The sequence below is a fragment of the Nannospalax galili genome, unplaced genomic scaffold, assembly GCF_000622305.1.
Source record: "Nannospalax galili isolate Female #2095 unplaced genomic scaffold, S.galili_v1.0 scaffold175, whole genome shotgun sequence".
Classification (NCBI taxonomy): Eukaryota; Metazoa; Chordata; class Mammalia; order Rodentia; family Spalacidae; genus Nannospalax; species Nannospalax galili.
In genome coordinates, this window is record NW_008336314.1 from 2,240,565 (window position 1) to 2,256,024 (window position 15,460).

Consider the following 15,460-nt stretch of genomic DNA (forward strand, 5'->3'; position numbering starts at 1 on the left):
ATTTTTTGGTCTTTCTGAGACAGGGTCTCTCTGTAGCCCCAGCTGTCCTAATTTTTTGTGGTGCTAGGTAGGGATCAAATCCAAGACCTTGTGCATGATGGGCAAATGTTCTACCATTGAGCTATGTCCACAGCCCCTGTCCCTTTACCTTGATAAAGATTAAGAGGAATGTTGATACCATATTGACATAGCTTTTTTGGGTGACAGTTAAACATTATATATTAAAACTTTAAAATTGGTGGCTGGAGAGATGGCTCAGCAGTTAAGAGCGCTTACTGCTTTTGTAGAAGACCTGGGTTCAATCCCAGCCCACATGTAGTTCACAACTAACTGCCAGTAACTCCAGTTCCTGGGGATCTGCCCTCTTCTTGCCATTATGGGCTTTTCATGCTCATGGTGGACATAAAATCACACAGGCAAACACACATACATATAAATACATCTTTAAAAACTTTTTTTGTTTTTTGGTTTCTTTGAGAGAACGTCTCCCTGTAGCCCCTGCTGGCCTGGCACTCACTATGTAGACCAGGCTGGCCTCGTACTCACAAATATCTGCCTGCTTCTGCCTCCCCCGAGTGCTGGGATCAAAGGGTGTGCTACCACGCCCAGCTACCTCTTTAAAAGCTTTAAAATTAGAGCTGGTAATATGGCTCACTCAGTAAAGTACTTGCTTCATAAGTAGGAGGCCCTTAATCCAGATTTCCTGATCCCATGTAAAAAGGTGGGCATGGCAGCACACCACTGTAATGCCAGCACTAGGAATGTGGAGACTGAGGGACCCCTGGGACTTGCCAGTCAGGCTAGCTGAACTAATTGGTTCTAGCATCAATGAGAGACCCTATCTCAAAAAATATGGTAGACAGAAGTTGAAGAAGATACTGAACATTGACCTCTGGCCTTTATGGACATGTACACACGTGTACACACGTACACAAACATGTACACACACATGCGCACACATGAAGAGGTGTAGTTGGCTCTCAGTATCTAGATGCAAAATACAAAAACAAAAAACTTTGAGATTGTACTTTGATCCAGCTACTCCACTTTTAGGACCATAGCTAAAGGACATAATTAGATAAATATGTAAGATGTGTCCATTGAAACCTTGTTTACAAAAGCAGCCCAGTCTTGGAAATAGCCTGTGTTCAGTAGCAAGTGATTACATTATAGTACATTAATGTTTGATGCTGTATTAAATAATTATATGGGGACTGATCTATAGACAAGCAAAGATGAGACTGAATATGGTGGCTCATGCCTATAATCCCAGCACTAGGGAGGCTGAGACAAGAGGATTGCCACAGGTTCAGGGCCAGACAGGTATACATAGTAAATATCAGGTCAGACAGTGCTACAGCAAGACCCTATCTTAAAGAAAGGAAAAGAGAGAGAAAGACGATGGAAGTGATCACGACGTTTTTTTTGTTGTTGTTGTTTAGTTTTTCTTTTAGACAGGCTATTACTTTGTAGCCCAGGTTGGCCTAGAACATGAAATATGGCTCAGATTGCCTTGAAAATTGTCAATATCCTCCTGCCTCAGTCTCCATGTGCTAGGATTATAGACATGATATGCTATTTTTTTTTTTAATGTAATAAAGGGGCTGGAGAGATGGCTCAGTGATTGAGAGCACTTCCTGCTCCTATAGAGGACCTGAGTTCAGTTCCCAGCACCCACATTGGGCAGCTCACAACCTCCTGTAATTCCACTTCCAGGAGATCTGATACCCTCTTTTGAATTCCTCAGGTACCTGCACTCATGCACGCATGCACGTGTGCACACACACACAGAGTTTAAAATAAATCTTTTTTTAAAAAATGTAATAAAATTTCATTACACTCTTTTAGAAGATTATTTTTGAAAGATCTATGTGTATATGATCACATTCACACACGATTTCTAAAAGAATATATACTAAATTATAAATAGTACTTATTTCTGGATGGTATGCTGATGATTTTACTTCTTTTTGGGGGGGTATGTATTTCAATATTTTCTATAGCATAGTAATAAACATATCTAATTCTTTTTTAAAACGTTTGTGTCTATGAGTGTTTTGTCTGCATGTAAGTGCACCTTTGTGTATAATGCCTACAGAGATCAGAAGAGGCTGTGAGACCTCTTAGAACTGGAGTTATGAATGATTGAGTGCTGGAAACTGAACCCCATTTCTTCTGCAAGAGTAACTGGTGCTCTTAACTGCTAAGCCAGCTCTCCAGCCCCTTTAATTCATTTTTAAAGCAGCCACTAAAACACTGGTCAGGAGGGAACAAACTTATGATAAGAGTTACCTCTTGACTTGTGTAAATGTCAATGAGTATGGCCCAGAACTCCGAAAGAGATTAGTGGATTTTCTGTCTTGTCTAGGTCTCAAGCGAGCTGGACACCAACTCCAGCACAACTTGTTCTTTGACACCTTGAAGGTTCAGTGTGGCTGCTCCGTGAAGGAGGTATTGGACAGAGCAGCTCAGAGACAAATCAACTTTCGACTCTTTGAGGATGGCACAGTAAGTCAAATATTTGATATTTTTACCAGCTCTTTATATCACCTTGACTTCTCTCACTAAGGCTTTCCTTTTTGTCCAACAAACATCAAGGCTTTTAGGTACAGTCTGTTTTTTTTTTGTTTTTTTTTTTTTTTTTTTTTTTTTTTGTCTTTTTGAGACAGGGTCTCCCTGTAGCCCCAGCTGTCCTAGAACTCACTATGTAGATCAGGCTGGCCTTGAACTCACAGAGATCCACCTGCCTCTGCCTCCCAAGTACTGGGACTAAAGGCGTGCACCACCACGCCCAGCTGTAAGCAGTTTAATTGACTTGCTCTACTGTGACCTTTTCCAAAAAAAGAATAAATTGTTCTCTGCTTTCCTCAAGACTTTATCTTTTCATATGTGGGACTGTTTATGATTAAGTCTCTGATAATTGATATAATAAATTAAGGGTTAAAAAAGTTAACCCTATTTAGTTCCCATGGCAACATCCTGAAGTTAGTTATTGGACTGTTAGTGTTTACACTAACAGGTGGCTTTTCAAACTAAACATTGTGAAGTCTGAGAAGGTCTAGTCATCTAGTCAGTTTCCCTTAAGGATAAGCTTGGACATAGCCAGTTCCCTTATGTTTGGGAATGAATGAGAAGTTTGACCAGCACTTTCTCTCCCCACTGCCCTTTTTTTTTGAGACAGTGTCTCCCTATAGCCCCAGCTGGCCTGGAACTCACTAAATAGACAAGGCTGGCCTTGAACTCACAAAGATCCACCTGCTTTTGCCTCCCCAGTGCTGGGATTAAAGGCGTGTGCTGCCAGGCCCAGCCACTTTCTCCCCTTTGATCTCCCATATAGCTTCCTCCAGTGATCTGGAATTTGGAGCTGATGATTTCTATTTTGTTTTCATTTCTGTAGCTTGGTATTTCTTTGGATGAAACAGTCAATGAGAAGGATCTAGATGATTTATTATGGATTTTTGGCTGTGAGTCATCCGCAGTAAGTAAAATAAAACATGCATTTCTCATCATGTCTATTGGACTTGGTGTCTAGGGTGGCTCTGCTTCTTGTGGGTCTGAATGTGAAGGAACAAGGGCCCAAGTGTTACATTAGCCAGCCTGTGCTGTTCGAATTATACTACTGCTTGTCTCCTGCATCTGTGGCTGCTGATAGCTAAAGGTGATTGTCACAGAACTCCAGCCCGGCTCGTGCATCCATGGATTGTTAGTGGTGTTTTGACCCTGATTGGTGACATTGGCATTATGTTTTCTTTTCAATTCTGAGAAAGTTATGATACTCATTCATTTAATAAATAATTATTGAGGACCTAATATGTACCAAGTATTGTGCTATGCCTTGAGGGTATGGTGGCAAATTGGACATGGATTCTGCCTCCACTAAGCATATAGTTCAGTAAGGATCCAGACACACAAGCCCGGCATCCTCTGAAGGAGACTGTGAGCAGAGTGGATGAGGTCCTCACCAGAGCGTGGATCCGTTACAACACTGAGATCTGGAAGATGGGCTGTCGTGTACCACCATGGTATTGTTGAGGAAGGTGGATTCAGTTGTGCTCCATACCCTGGGGAAAACACACAGGCCAGGAAGAAAGAGATTCCACGTGACTCTTAAGCAGTTGTACATGACTAACTGACAATAATGGAGAAGCAGGGTTAAGTAAGGAGCACGGTTACCAGTCTATGGGGTGAAAGTGAAAGAGGAGCCAGTAGCTACCTAGAGCTGAGTCAAGATGTTAATCATAACACTCTACACTGCTCGATGTATGGGAATTACTCAGGGAATATTTGTTGGATGAATCAATGTGAGAAAGCTTTTATTGTAGAAGTAGAAATGGCTTCCACAGTGTTGACTGATGGTCTTTTGGTTGTCTGGACACTTTGAGAGAGGACGTCAGCACCAAACGCCAATTATAAATTACCAAGAAGCTTTACAATACTCTCCTAATTTTGAACTTTATGAATTAAATAAATTCCTTCCCTGTATTACACTGTACTGTTTCCTTACAGTTATTGATCTGTACACATTTGAGGGGTACTAACGTCATCCGTATAGGAATCAAGATGATCAAGATGATCATGCTGTAAGCTGAGGGAGGAATTAGCTTGAGCCACAGACCATATATTTAATTAGTGTTCTAGATCCCTTATGATTTGCAAACATTTTATTCTTTTCTTTTGAGCTGCTTTCCTTGGCTCTCTTTATATTCTCACTGATGAATATGTTTTCTTATTTTTGCTTATTTATTTATTTTGTTGTGCTAGTGATTGAACTCAGGACCTCACATGGTAGGAAGTTCTTTCCTTCTGAACTACGCCCCTTACCTTCCAGGTTTTTCTTGCTTCCTTGCTTTGCTTTCTTTATTTTGTGTGGTGCTAACCTCCAACTCAACACCTTGCATAAGCCAGGCAAGTGATCTGGTCCTGAGCTACTCCCAAAATTCAGATGTTTTTCATTGTTTTGGTTTGGTTTTTAGTTTGGGACAGAGTCTCAAGGACAGCCTTGAATTTCTAATCCTCATGCCTCTACCTCCTGAGTGCTGGGATTATAAATATGTGCTATCACATCTGATTTATATTATTGCACATTGACAGTCTACCTCCTTAGCTACATCCCAAGCCCGTCAGATGTTTTTATTTTTATTTTATGTGTATAAGTGTTTTGCCTACATGTATATAAGTGTACCACATGTATGCAGTACCCACAGATGCCAGAAGAGGATGTTGGATCCCCTGGAACTGGAGAAACCAACAGTTATTAGCTGCCATATGGATGTTGGGGACTAAACCTAGGTCCTCTGCAAGAACAGCAAGTGCTCTTAACTACTGAGCCATCTATCCAGCCCACCCCCAAAATGTTCTTAATTTTAATGAAATATAATTCATCAATTTTTTTTCTTTTGCTGCTAATGCTTTTGGTCTAGTATTTAAGAAACTACTTCTAAGGCCAGACATATTGGCACACACCTTTTAAAATCTAAGCTCTCGGGGGCAGAGGCAGGTAGATCTCTGATTTACAGGCCAGTCCAGGCTACATAGTAAGATCTTGGTTTTTTTGGTTTTTGTTTTGTTCTAATTTTATTTTATGTGTATGAGTATATTGCTTGCATGTATATAAGTGCACCCATGTCATGCAGTGCCCAAGGAGGTAAGAAGAGAGAACTGAAATTACAGACGGTTGTTAGCTACCCACATGGGTGGGCACCATACACATTGGTTGTTTACGTGGGTGCTAGGAACCCAACCCAGGCTCTCTACAAGAGCAGCCAGTGATCGTAACCACTGAGCCATATCTCCAGGCCCCCTGTTTTTTTTGAAACAGTGTCTCCTTGTAGCCACAGCCTGCTGGAACTTGATTTATAGACCCTGAGGTTGAGGCTGGCCCTCAACCTCACAGAGATCTACCTGCCTCTACCTCCGAGTTGGGATTAAAGGTATGTGTGGTGGCACACACCCAAGTGAAGGTCTACCTGGTGTTTTTTAGAAAAAAAGGGGGAAAGAAATGATTTCTATCATGCATCGGTCCTCCATAGACGTCCCTTTATTTTCTTTTAAGACTTCACTAGTTTTGGCACTTTTTTTTTTTTTGTCTTTTTGAGAAAGGGTCTCCCTGTAGCCCCAGCTGTCCTGGAACTCACTATGTAGACCAGGCTGGCCTTGAACTCACAGAGATCCACCTGCCTCTGCCTCCTGAGTGCTGGGATTAAAGGCGTGCGCCACCATGCCCGGCTTTTGTGGCTTTTAAATGAATACATTCTATTTTTGGTTTGTAGTCTAGCTGCCTGGACTTTCTTGTCATTTAGTTCCCTGGTCTCTTCTGCAGGAACTGGTGGCTGAAAGCATGGGAGAGGAGTGGAGAGGTATCCCGGGGTCTGTATTCAAGAGAACCAGCCCGTTCCTCACGCATCAGGTGTTCAACAGGTTTGTGTGACTAGTGAACCAGAGAGTTTAGGCAGGAGCTGCTTCTGATGCTGACCAGGCCAGGGTCTGAGCTACTGCCACTCAGCCAGGACTCACTAATAAATCCACACCACAAGGTCCCCGTTGCTGATGTGAGTCACAAGCACACCTGATGTCTCCTGGTAGCTCTGCTGTGCTAGTGCTTTCTGGGAGAGGGGAATTTGGAGGTGCACTCGCCACACTGATGTCATTTCAGAAACCCTTTGTCCTCTTCTTCCCAGCCTGCCTCTCATGCTCACAAGTAACTTCTTGTGTCTGACATCCTCTGAGGTCCACAGGGGTCTGTGCCCTTCTTTGTGATGGACAGGTGACATGTTTCCTGTAACCAGAATTGCTCTATATTTTGGAGGTGGAACTTGATGTTTCTTGTTTTGGATGAGGATGAACATGGCTCTAATTTAATTGGCTTTCGCCGTGTGTATTTTGTTCACAGCTATCACTCAGAAACCAATATTGTCCGGTATATGAAGAAACTAGAAAACAAAGACATCTCCCTTGTTCACAGCATGATTCCACTGGTAGCTGTTTGGAGCCTTTCTTCTTACATCTGTCTTGATTCTACTCCTTTGGGCTATATCTAATACACTGCGAAAGGGAAGAAGGGGTGGCTCATGGGTAGATAGGCGGGTTGATAGGTGGGCTGTAGAAAATCACTAACGTGATGCATTTTGGATGTGCTTCCTCAAGGGCTCCTGCACCATGAAGCTCAATAGCTCCTCTGAACTCACGGTAAGTAGGTCATGTCTATGAAGTGGGTACTTAGGGACAGATTTTCAGGTTGTACAGAGTGAATGACAAAAACCTACGCACACTGTTACTGTTTCAGTGATCCCTACCTTGCTGTTCAGCAATTTTGTTATTATTGACAAAGTTTTCATATGCTCAGGGTCATTTTGAAGTCATTGTTAGGAGCAATCTTCCCAGCTCAGCCTCCCAAGTAAATGAGTCTACCAACATGTGCCACTATGCCAGCAATATAAAATCACCTATTTATTTATTTATTTATTATTTATTTATCCCTTCTTCTCTCCCTGCCTCCCTCACTTCCTTCATTCCTTCCTCCGTTTCTTGTGTGTCTGTGCACATGTGTGTATGTGGTAGTCAGAGAACAACTTGTGTAAATCAGTTCTTTCCTTCTACCATGTGGGTCCTAGGATTTAAACTTAAATCATCAGGCTTGTTGACAAGCATCTTTACCCACTGAGCCAGCTTGCAGGCCTTATAAAATTACATTTTTAGTTAAAATAATTGGGTGAGTAGTACTGATACTTTTCTACCCTTCCTTAAAATAATCTGGGTTATTAGAACTTTTATTTTTATCAATTTGTAGTTGTTAACCTCAGAGATACAATTAAGATGTTAAGCATTAGGCTGGAAACATGGCTCAGTGGTCAAGAGCGCTGGCTGCTCTTGCAGAGGACCACATTCAGTTCCCAGCACCCACATGGTGGCTAACAACCATCTGTAACTCCAGATTCGGGGGATTTGACACCCTCTTCTGCTCTCCATGGGCATTGTATGTACATGCTGCACTTATATACATGCAGGCAAAACGCTCATACATGTAAAATAAATAACTTACTTAAAAATCTAGTGGTATGGCTGTGTGATAGAGCACTTGCCAAGCACTCATGAGGCTCTGGTTTGTTTCTTAATACAACAAAGAAGAACAAGAAGGCTAAAGTAAACTTTGGACAGGTATTTGCCTGTAGCCCCAGCACTTGAAAAGCTAAAGCAGGATCTTGAGTTGAAAAACCAAAAATCAAACCAACAAATGGATTTCTTTCTAGAAGTCCGTTCATAATGCCAGAAGGGCAGGGAATTGGAGGCTTGTATTTATTCCTTGAGTCAACAGGAATTTGAATAACATGGTCTAGTTGATGCTTATCTTTTCTATGCCAAGATCCTTTTCGGCAAAGTTTACTTACTTCTTTTATTTCTTAGGGTTATTCTCTTATATTGCAAATCATGTCAGGCAAAGGAACTGATTTTGTGTTCTGAAAGGAAGGGTTTTTCCTGTTTACTTTTGTGTCTGGGACTTATTCTGCTCAGTGAAAAGAGAACAATATGCACACATGGAAGATTGCATACGAACTCCTTGTTTCATGAATATAAGTCTATTCTGGGGCCTTTGTTTTCTTTGTAAGCTCTCTTTTTGGTGTTTCTGTCCCACTTGTATAACGAAGATAGTGACAGTACTTATTCCGTGAGATCATGTGGAGAACTAAAGGAATGCAGATGTCTAAGTGCACCGATCATTGGTGTCATTCTCAGTGTCAGGATGTCACCATTGTCATTAGAATCATTGTTAGTATTGAAGTGTGCACGTCTTCTTTTCCTTCTCTCCTGTTCTTCAGCCCATTACTTGGAAAGAATTTGCCAACATCCACCCCTTTGTGCCTCTGGACCAAGCCCAGGGATACCAGCAGCTTTTCCAGGAGCTTGAGAAGGATTTGTGCGAGCTCACAGGCTATGACCAAGTTTCTTTCCAGCCTAACAGGTAAAGGGATTCTTCCCCTCTTGTGTCTTTTTTAATCAGTTTTGAACATGTACCCTAAAATAGCAACTTTTCATTTCTACTTACCATGTTTTTGTTTTTTAATCATTTATTGTATGTCACTCTGTTAACTGAACAGTGAACAGTTAGACTCCTCTGGGGTGGGTTGGCCAGAAGTCCAAGATAGCCCTTATTCACATAGCTTGAAACTTGGTGATGGTTTGTTTACTGGGACAGAAATTGAGAATGGTGATTAGGGCCTTGTTCCTCCCCCACGCGAACCTTTCTCTGTTGTTCCTTGGGGTTCCTCACAGACAGCAGGGTACCTGAGTTCAAAGTAGAGTGTTCCAAAGTAAAACAATGCAGAAACTGCAAACCTCTTAGGCCTAGTCTCTCACCTTACACAGTATCACTTTCATAACATTCTGTCAGTAGCCCTGATTGAACATGGGAGGGAAAACATAGGTCTCAATGTTGGGAGATATGGTTCAACTTCTTTGGAAGTTGACTACAACATCTGTCAATGATACTGCATAGGAAGACTCTGGGGGCTGATGAGATGGCTCAGTTGGTAAATATACTTGCAGGCAAGCCTGATGACCTGAGTTGGATTCCTGGGACCCACATGGTGAAAGAAAAAAGCCTACTCCTACAATTGTCCTCTGACCCACCCTCCCACAGGCAAACTTTGGTGTGTGTGTTGCCTCCCCACCCCACATAAATAAATCTAAATAAAATGAAGAGAAAAGAAGAACAAGACTCTAGGCTCCAGCAAGATGGCTCAATGGATAAAGGTGCTTGAAACCAAGCCTGACTTGAGATCCATTCCCAAGACTAGCATGTTGGGGTGGATGGCACATGCCCCTCTGTGCCTGTGGATGTCAGAGGACAACTTGTAGGAGTTGGTTCCTTCCCTCTACCATGCAGGTGCTGCAGAGCGTCAGGCTTGGCCTTAAGCACCTTTGCCCACTAAGCCATCTTGGTGGCCCTCTGTGTGTGTGTGTGTGTGTGTGTGTGTGTGTGTGTGCGTGCGTGTGTGCGTGTGTGTGTGTGTGTGTGTGTACGTGTGTGTGTGTGTGTGTGAGTTTTGAAAATTGGTTTCATTTTGTAGCTCTGTCGGGCCTGGAAGTCACTATGTAGTCTAGGCAGCCCATACAGTCACGACAGTTCTCTTCTTCAGCTATCTGTGTGCTGAGATTGCATGTACTACCGTACCCATTTTAGCTGGGATTGCATGTGCTGCCACACCCGTCTTAGCCATGGTCTCTTTATTTGTGACATAAGATCTTTGAGAATAGTGATTTTCAGAAGCAGAAGCCTCCAGCAAAATCTCCTGGGCCCCACTGTCCATCCTAGGGGTTAGGAAAGTTATTTTAAGGTATAACCATGTGATTCTGAAAGAGACAGTGAGACAGAAAGAGAGGTGAAGAGAGGCAGGAGAGGCAGAGAAAGGGAAGTGGCAACGATGATCAGTGTGTGAGGCGACTCCCACAAGCCCCTTCAGAAGAGCCTGGTCAGAGTCTGACTCCTGTATTCATATGTGGCTGCCCATCAGCCTCAGCATTGCATCCCCTGTGGGCTGGTTAGTAGTACATGGTTCCCATTTCAGAATAATGAAATCAGCTCATACTAAAAAAGATCATTTATTGTCTCACTTTCTGAGACAGAGGAATGACATCCTAATCACATCCTAACCAAGTCCTGCTTCCTCTTCGTACACACCAAAACAAGCACTTTGTAAAAACAATATATCCTACAACACAGAAGCCCTTTAAAGATTGGGCATAAGTGAAAGAATGTGGCACTTGTAACAGCCCCTCAAACTCATGAATAAAGAAGGAATCAATACCACAAAAGTCAGGCTCCCGTGTACCTTCATTGAAACTTTTTGAAAAATATGCACTTATTAAATGTTGAAAAATGAAGAATCTTCACCCTCTAGTGCTGGAAGATGATCCGATTTTTCAGTGTCTGTTTTAACTCACTAGCTTTGGCAGTGGGCTGTGGTCAGCTGGGATCCCAGAAAGATCCCTTAAAAGGGGGACATTTGCCTTCCCATCCCTGGCTTGAGATAAGAGTCACATGATGACTTTACAAAATGCCTGACAATGAGCTGGCGAGATGACTCAACAGGTAAAAGTGCTTTGCCGCCAAGCCTGATGACTGAGTTTAGGATCTCCAGGAGTCCTGATCTCAGGAACCATATGGTAAAAGGAGAGAACTGACTTCAGCAAGTTGTCTTCTGACTTCCACATGTGCACAGTGGCATGTAAGAGCATGTATACACACACACACACACACACACACACACACTAAATAAGTAAATAAATATAATTTAAAAATTAAAATTAAGCTGGGTGTGGTGGCTCATGTCTTTAATCCCAGCACTCAAGAGGCAGAGGCAGGTGGATTTATATGAGCTTGAGGTTAGGCTGGTCTACATAGCAAGTTCTAGGCCAGCTGGGACTGCAGGGAAACTCTCTTAAAATAGGTAGTATGAGCTACCCAATGTGGGTGCTGAGAATTCAACTTGGGTCCTGTATAAGAACAGTAAATGTTCCTAACTGCTGAGCCATGTCTCCAGCTCCTGATTTCTCCACATCTTAAGGAAGACATCTTGCTGTCTTCTACATGTCTTTAAGTAACAGCTTTCCTGATGGTGTGAATTACTATCTCAGTGTGATTTTGATGTGCTTAATGATTAGTGATGTTGGACATCTTTTCATACACTTACTGGATATTTATATATATTCTTTAGGGAAAAAAGGTCTATTCAAGTCTTTTATCCAATTTTTAATTTTTTTTTATTTTTGGGAATTTCATACCTGAATATTGTCCTTGCATTATTTCTATCCCATCCAGTTCCCCATCAACTCATCCCATGTCCCCCACTCCCTCTCAATTTCCTGTCTTCTTTATTATTGTTAAAACACACACACACACACACACACACACACACACACACAAATGCATCGAGTCCATTTAGTGGTGCTCATGTGTACCCGTGTTTAGGGCTGTCCACTTGGGATTAGATAACCTCTCAGGGAGCTGGTCCCTGAAGAAAGCTGATTCCCTCCCTCAGCATCCATTGATTGCCTGTAGCTCTTCATCTTGAGCTGGGACTCTGTAGCATTTCCCCCACCCACCTGGCATGTGTTCTATTGATGTTACAAAACAATTTGACCAATACCAACTTGGGAAGGAAAGGATTTATTTGAATTATATCTCCTGGGTCACAATTCATCAGGGAGCCCAAGGAACTCAGGGCATCAGGGCAGGAACCTGGAGGCAGGAGCTGGAGCACAGGCCGTGGAGGAATGCTGATTCTTACTGGCTTGCTCTCCTAGCCCCTGCTCAGCCTGCTTTTTTTTTTGTTTGTTTGTTTTTTTCTAGCCCCAACTGGCCTGGAATTTGCTCTATAGACCAGGCTAGCCTCTGCCTCCAGAGTGCTGGGATTAAAGGCGAGTGCCACCATGCCCGGCCAGCCTGCTTTCTTATACAATACAGAACAACCTGCCCAGGGGTGGCACTACCCACAATGGGCTGGGCCCTCCTACATCACTCAAAAATCAAGAAAATACTCCACAGACATGGCCAAAGGCCAGTTCAATGGAGGCAATTCCCCGATTGAGGCTCTCATACCCAGGTGTGTCAAGTTGACAATTAAAGCTATCCAGAATAGCATGTCATTACGAGGACTTCGTTAGACTATTATACAGTGGAGATTTCATTGGTGCAGCTTCCCTATCACGTCTTTTGACAAATTTTTAACTAGGCTATTGGGAAGTTTTGGTTGTTGTGAAATTGTGGTGGTTGTTTAGATATTTTGGATATTAATCCCTTCTTAGATATATGAATAACGAGAGTTTTCTCCTATTCTATGGATTTTTTTTTCTCACTCTGTTTATAGTGTTCTTGTATAAGTACCTTGAGCTAACCAGCTGTGCCACTGGAGCTCCTGAGAGTGTCCTTGTATGCACACAAACAACTTAATAAACCTTTTTGTTCCTATCATGAGGAATTTGTATCTTGTCTTGTGCTCTGTATCTTGGCCTTAACTCTGGTAAATATTACCCTTTTGTCAGCATGGATAATGTGGTATCCATTCCTATTGTGATTTCCTATGGTACAGTTTAGACTGATTTTCTTCTGTGCTGTCTACACTGGTATGACCTTTGGGTAGCTACAAAGAAAAAAAAAAATCTGTGTTGGAAATTCTATGCTGTTGGCCCAGATACTAGTTGGTCCTGAATGCTGACAGCTATCTGTCAAAAATGCTGTTTGTTTCTCAATATGCTTGTATCTTTCTTGGGGTTTCCCAGAGGCGGACCCAGAAACAAAGACTTAATTACAAGAAGTTTGTTTGGGAGCTGATCCTAGGAAGCATGGCAAGGAAGTGTAGCAGTGAGCCTCAGAAGTGAAACAGGCAGAAAGGACCGCACCACTCAGCAAGTTATCACTGCCTCCGAGGGTTCTAGAGCTCTGTCCTACTGAGGACTCTGGGTGAAACATGCATCATATTTTATTGCTGTTTTTATTGTTATTTGAGATAGTATCCCCTGTAATCTCAGCTGGCCTGGAGCTTGTTATGTAGACCACGCTGGTCTAAATCTCACAGAGATCCTGCCTGCCCCTGCCTCCCAATTGCTGGGACTAAGGGCACACATCATCACACCTGGCCCACATGTGTCTTATTTGTCCCTAAGAGAAACAAGAAAGCTGAAGATGTATCTTGTGTCTTAGATTGGCTGAAGGCCTCTCTTAGTGGCTGTAACTCTCTGGCACTGTGTACTTTTGACCTGTCCCTCCTCTAGTCAAGCCCTTTGGCAACAGAGATTACCCTCAAGTGGGGAGACACAGTGCTTCAGTTAAGACGCTTTCATTTTGTATCAGAATTGTCCACAGAAGCTATGAGTGAGTGTCAGGATGAGAGGAAGTGTGGTGACCGTTTCTGAAGCTTGTTCCTAGCTGGTATGATCTTTTGCAAATAGATACCAAGCACTGTAATGAAGCCGGAGAGAATAGATGCTTGTGCATTTTAAAGGAAGATGGTAGCCTGAATGGGTCCTGAATGGAGGAATGGACCAACAGGCAGCTAGGATCAGGTAGAAGAGCTCCTGGAGACCAGAGGTAGGGAGTCCTGGGGTGAGGCAATAGCTCTTTGGAGTCTGAAGAGAACTTGGCTTACGGAGATCCATAAATACTGTAAGCGTGAGTCATTTTCTGAAGGATTATTTCAAGGTAGACCAGAAGGTCTCTCTGGTTGCCAGAATGCCTTAGGGGAAAGTAAGAGTTGAGCATTGTGTTTAGGTGTGTGTATGTCTGTGTATGTCTCTCTGTGTGTGTCTATGTGGGTACATATGTTGGGTGGGGCTGCATGTGCATGTGTGTGGATGCCAGAAGTCAACCCTGGATGCCATTTTTCAGGAGCCATCACTTTGGTTTTTGAAATAGGGTTTTGCTGGGATGTGAGGCTCACTGGTTAGGGTAGACTGGCTGGCCAGTGAGCCACAGGGATCTGCTTGTCTCTACCCACCCGGTGCTGAGATTGCAGGTCCATACCACCATCCCTGGCTTTTTATGTGAATGGAGACTCAATTTAGGCCCTTATGCTTATGCAGCAAACACTTTACCAACCAAGCTCTCTCCCAAGCCCTAAAATCCCTGATTTTGAGGCTGACATGGTAGTCAGTATTCAATAAATAAATAAATAAATAAATAAATAAATAAATAAATAAATAAATAAATAAAATATTTTGGAACCAAAGCCACAAACTTTATTATATTTAATTTGTATTTACTTTTATGTATATGTGTGCCTGCTTATACCACTTGAGTACAGTGCCCATGGAGGCCAGAAGAGGGCATCAGATCCTCTGGAACTAGAGTTACAAGTGGTTATGAGCCTCCTATTGTGAGCACTAAGACTCTAATCCGGGTCCTTTACAAGAGTAGCAAGCAAGGGCTCTTAAGAACTGACCCATCTCTTCAGCTCCATGAACTTTAATTTTTTTTAAAAAATGGGATAGGGTACTATTGAAAATTAATTTGGAAAATTTCTTGGAGAAAATATTCCAAAACAAACCACAAACCCTAGGGACATTTATAGCCTGGCAGAGGAATCCAAATAATATTTAATTTGCCTTCCTATTTCTTATTGATCCCAGCGTGGCTTTCTTCAGCTTGTTCCCAGAATTCTTTACCACTCTTAAAATCATTCAATAGCAGACAACAGATGCACTCCAGAAATTGTTGGGTTAAAATTATGATACAGTGTTTAAGGCAGACAGCAACAGCAATTAACATACCAGGGGCACATAAAGTGAAAGGCAAGCTGGAATTATTGTTGGCTCACTCGACTTCTAAAGCTGAGGAAGTTGCTTTTGGCTTTTAAAAAAAATCTGAAGTTGGGCTTGGGAGATGGCTCAGTGGTTAAAGCACTTGCTGTGTAGCCATGAGGTCACGGTAGACACCGCGGCCTTCCCAGCAGGCCTATGGGGGTTGGGA

The 15,460-nt window shown here is 42.6% G+C and overlaps 1 protein-coding gene across 2 annotated transcripts in view; it reads left to right on the forward strand.

The window, feature by feature from the left end:
* Gldc (glycine decarboxylase) overlaps positions 1-15,460 on the forward strand; it is a 119,568-nt gene that overhangs the window by 49,295 nt on the left and 54,813 nt on the right. For both annotated transcript variants that reach the window (XM_008831097.3, XM_029562519.1), the window contains 6 exons: positions 2,369-2,508; positions 3,398-3,478; positions 6,320-6,417; positions 6,890-6,974; positions 7,144-7,185; positions 8,814-8,956. In XM_008831097.3, coding sequence (XP_008829319.1) covers positions 2,369-2,508; positions 3,398-3,478; positions 6,320-6,417; positions 6,890-6,974; positions 7,144-7,185; positions 8,814-8,956 — 589 coding nt within the window. The remainder of the gene's footprint in view (positions 1-2,368; positions 2,509-3,397; positions 3,479-6,319; positions 6,418-6,889; positions 6,975-7,143; positions 7,186-8,813; positions 8,957-15,460) is intronic.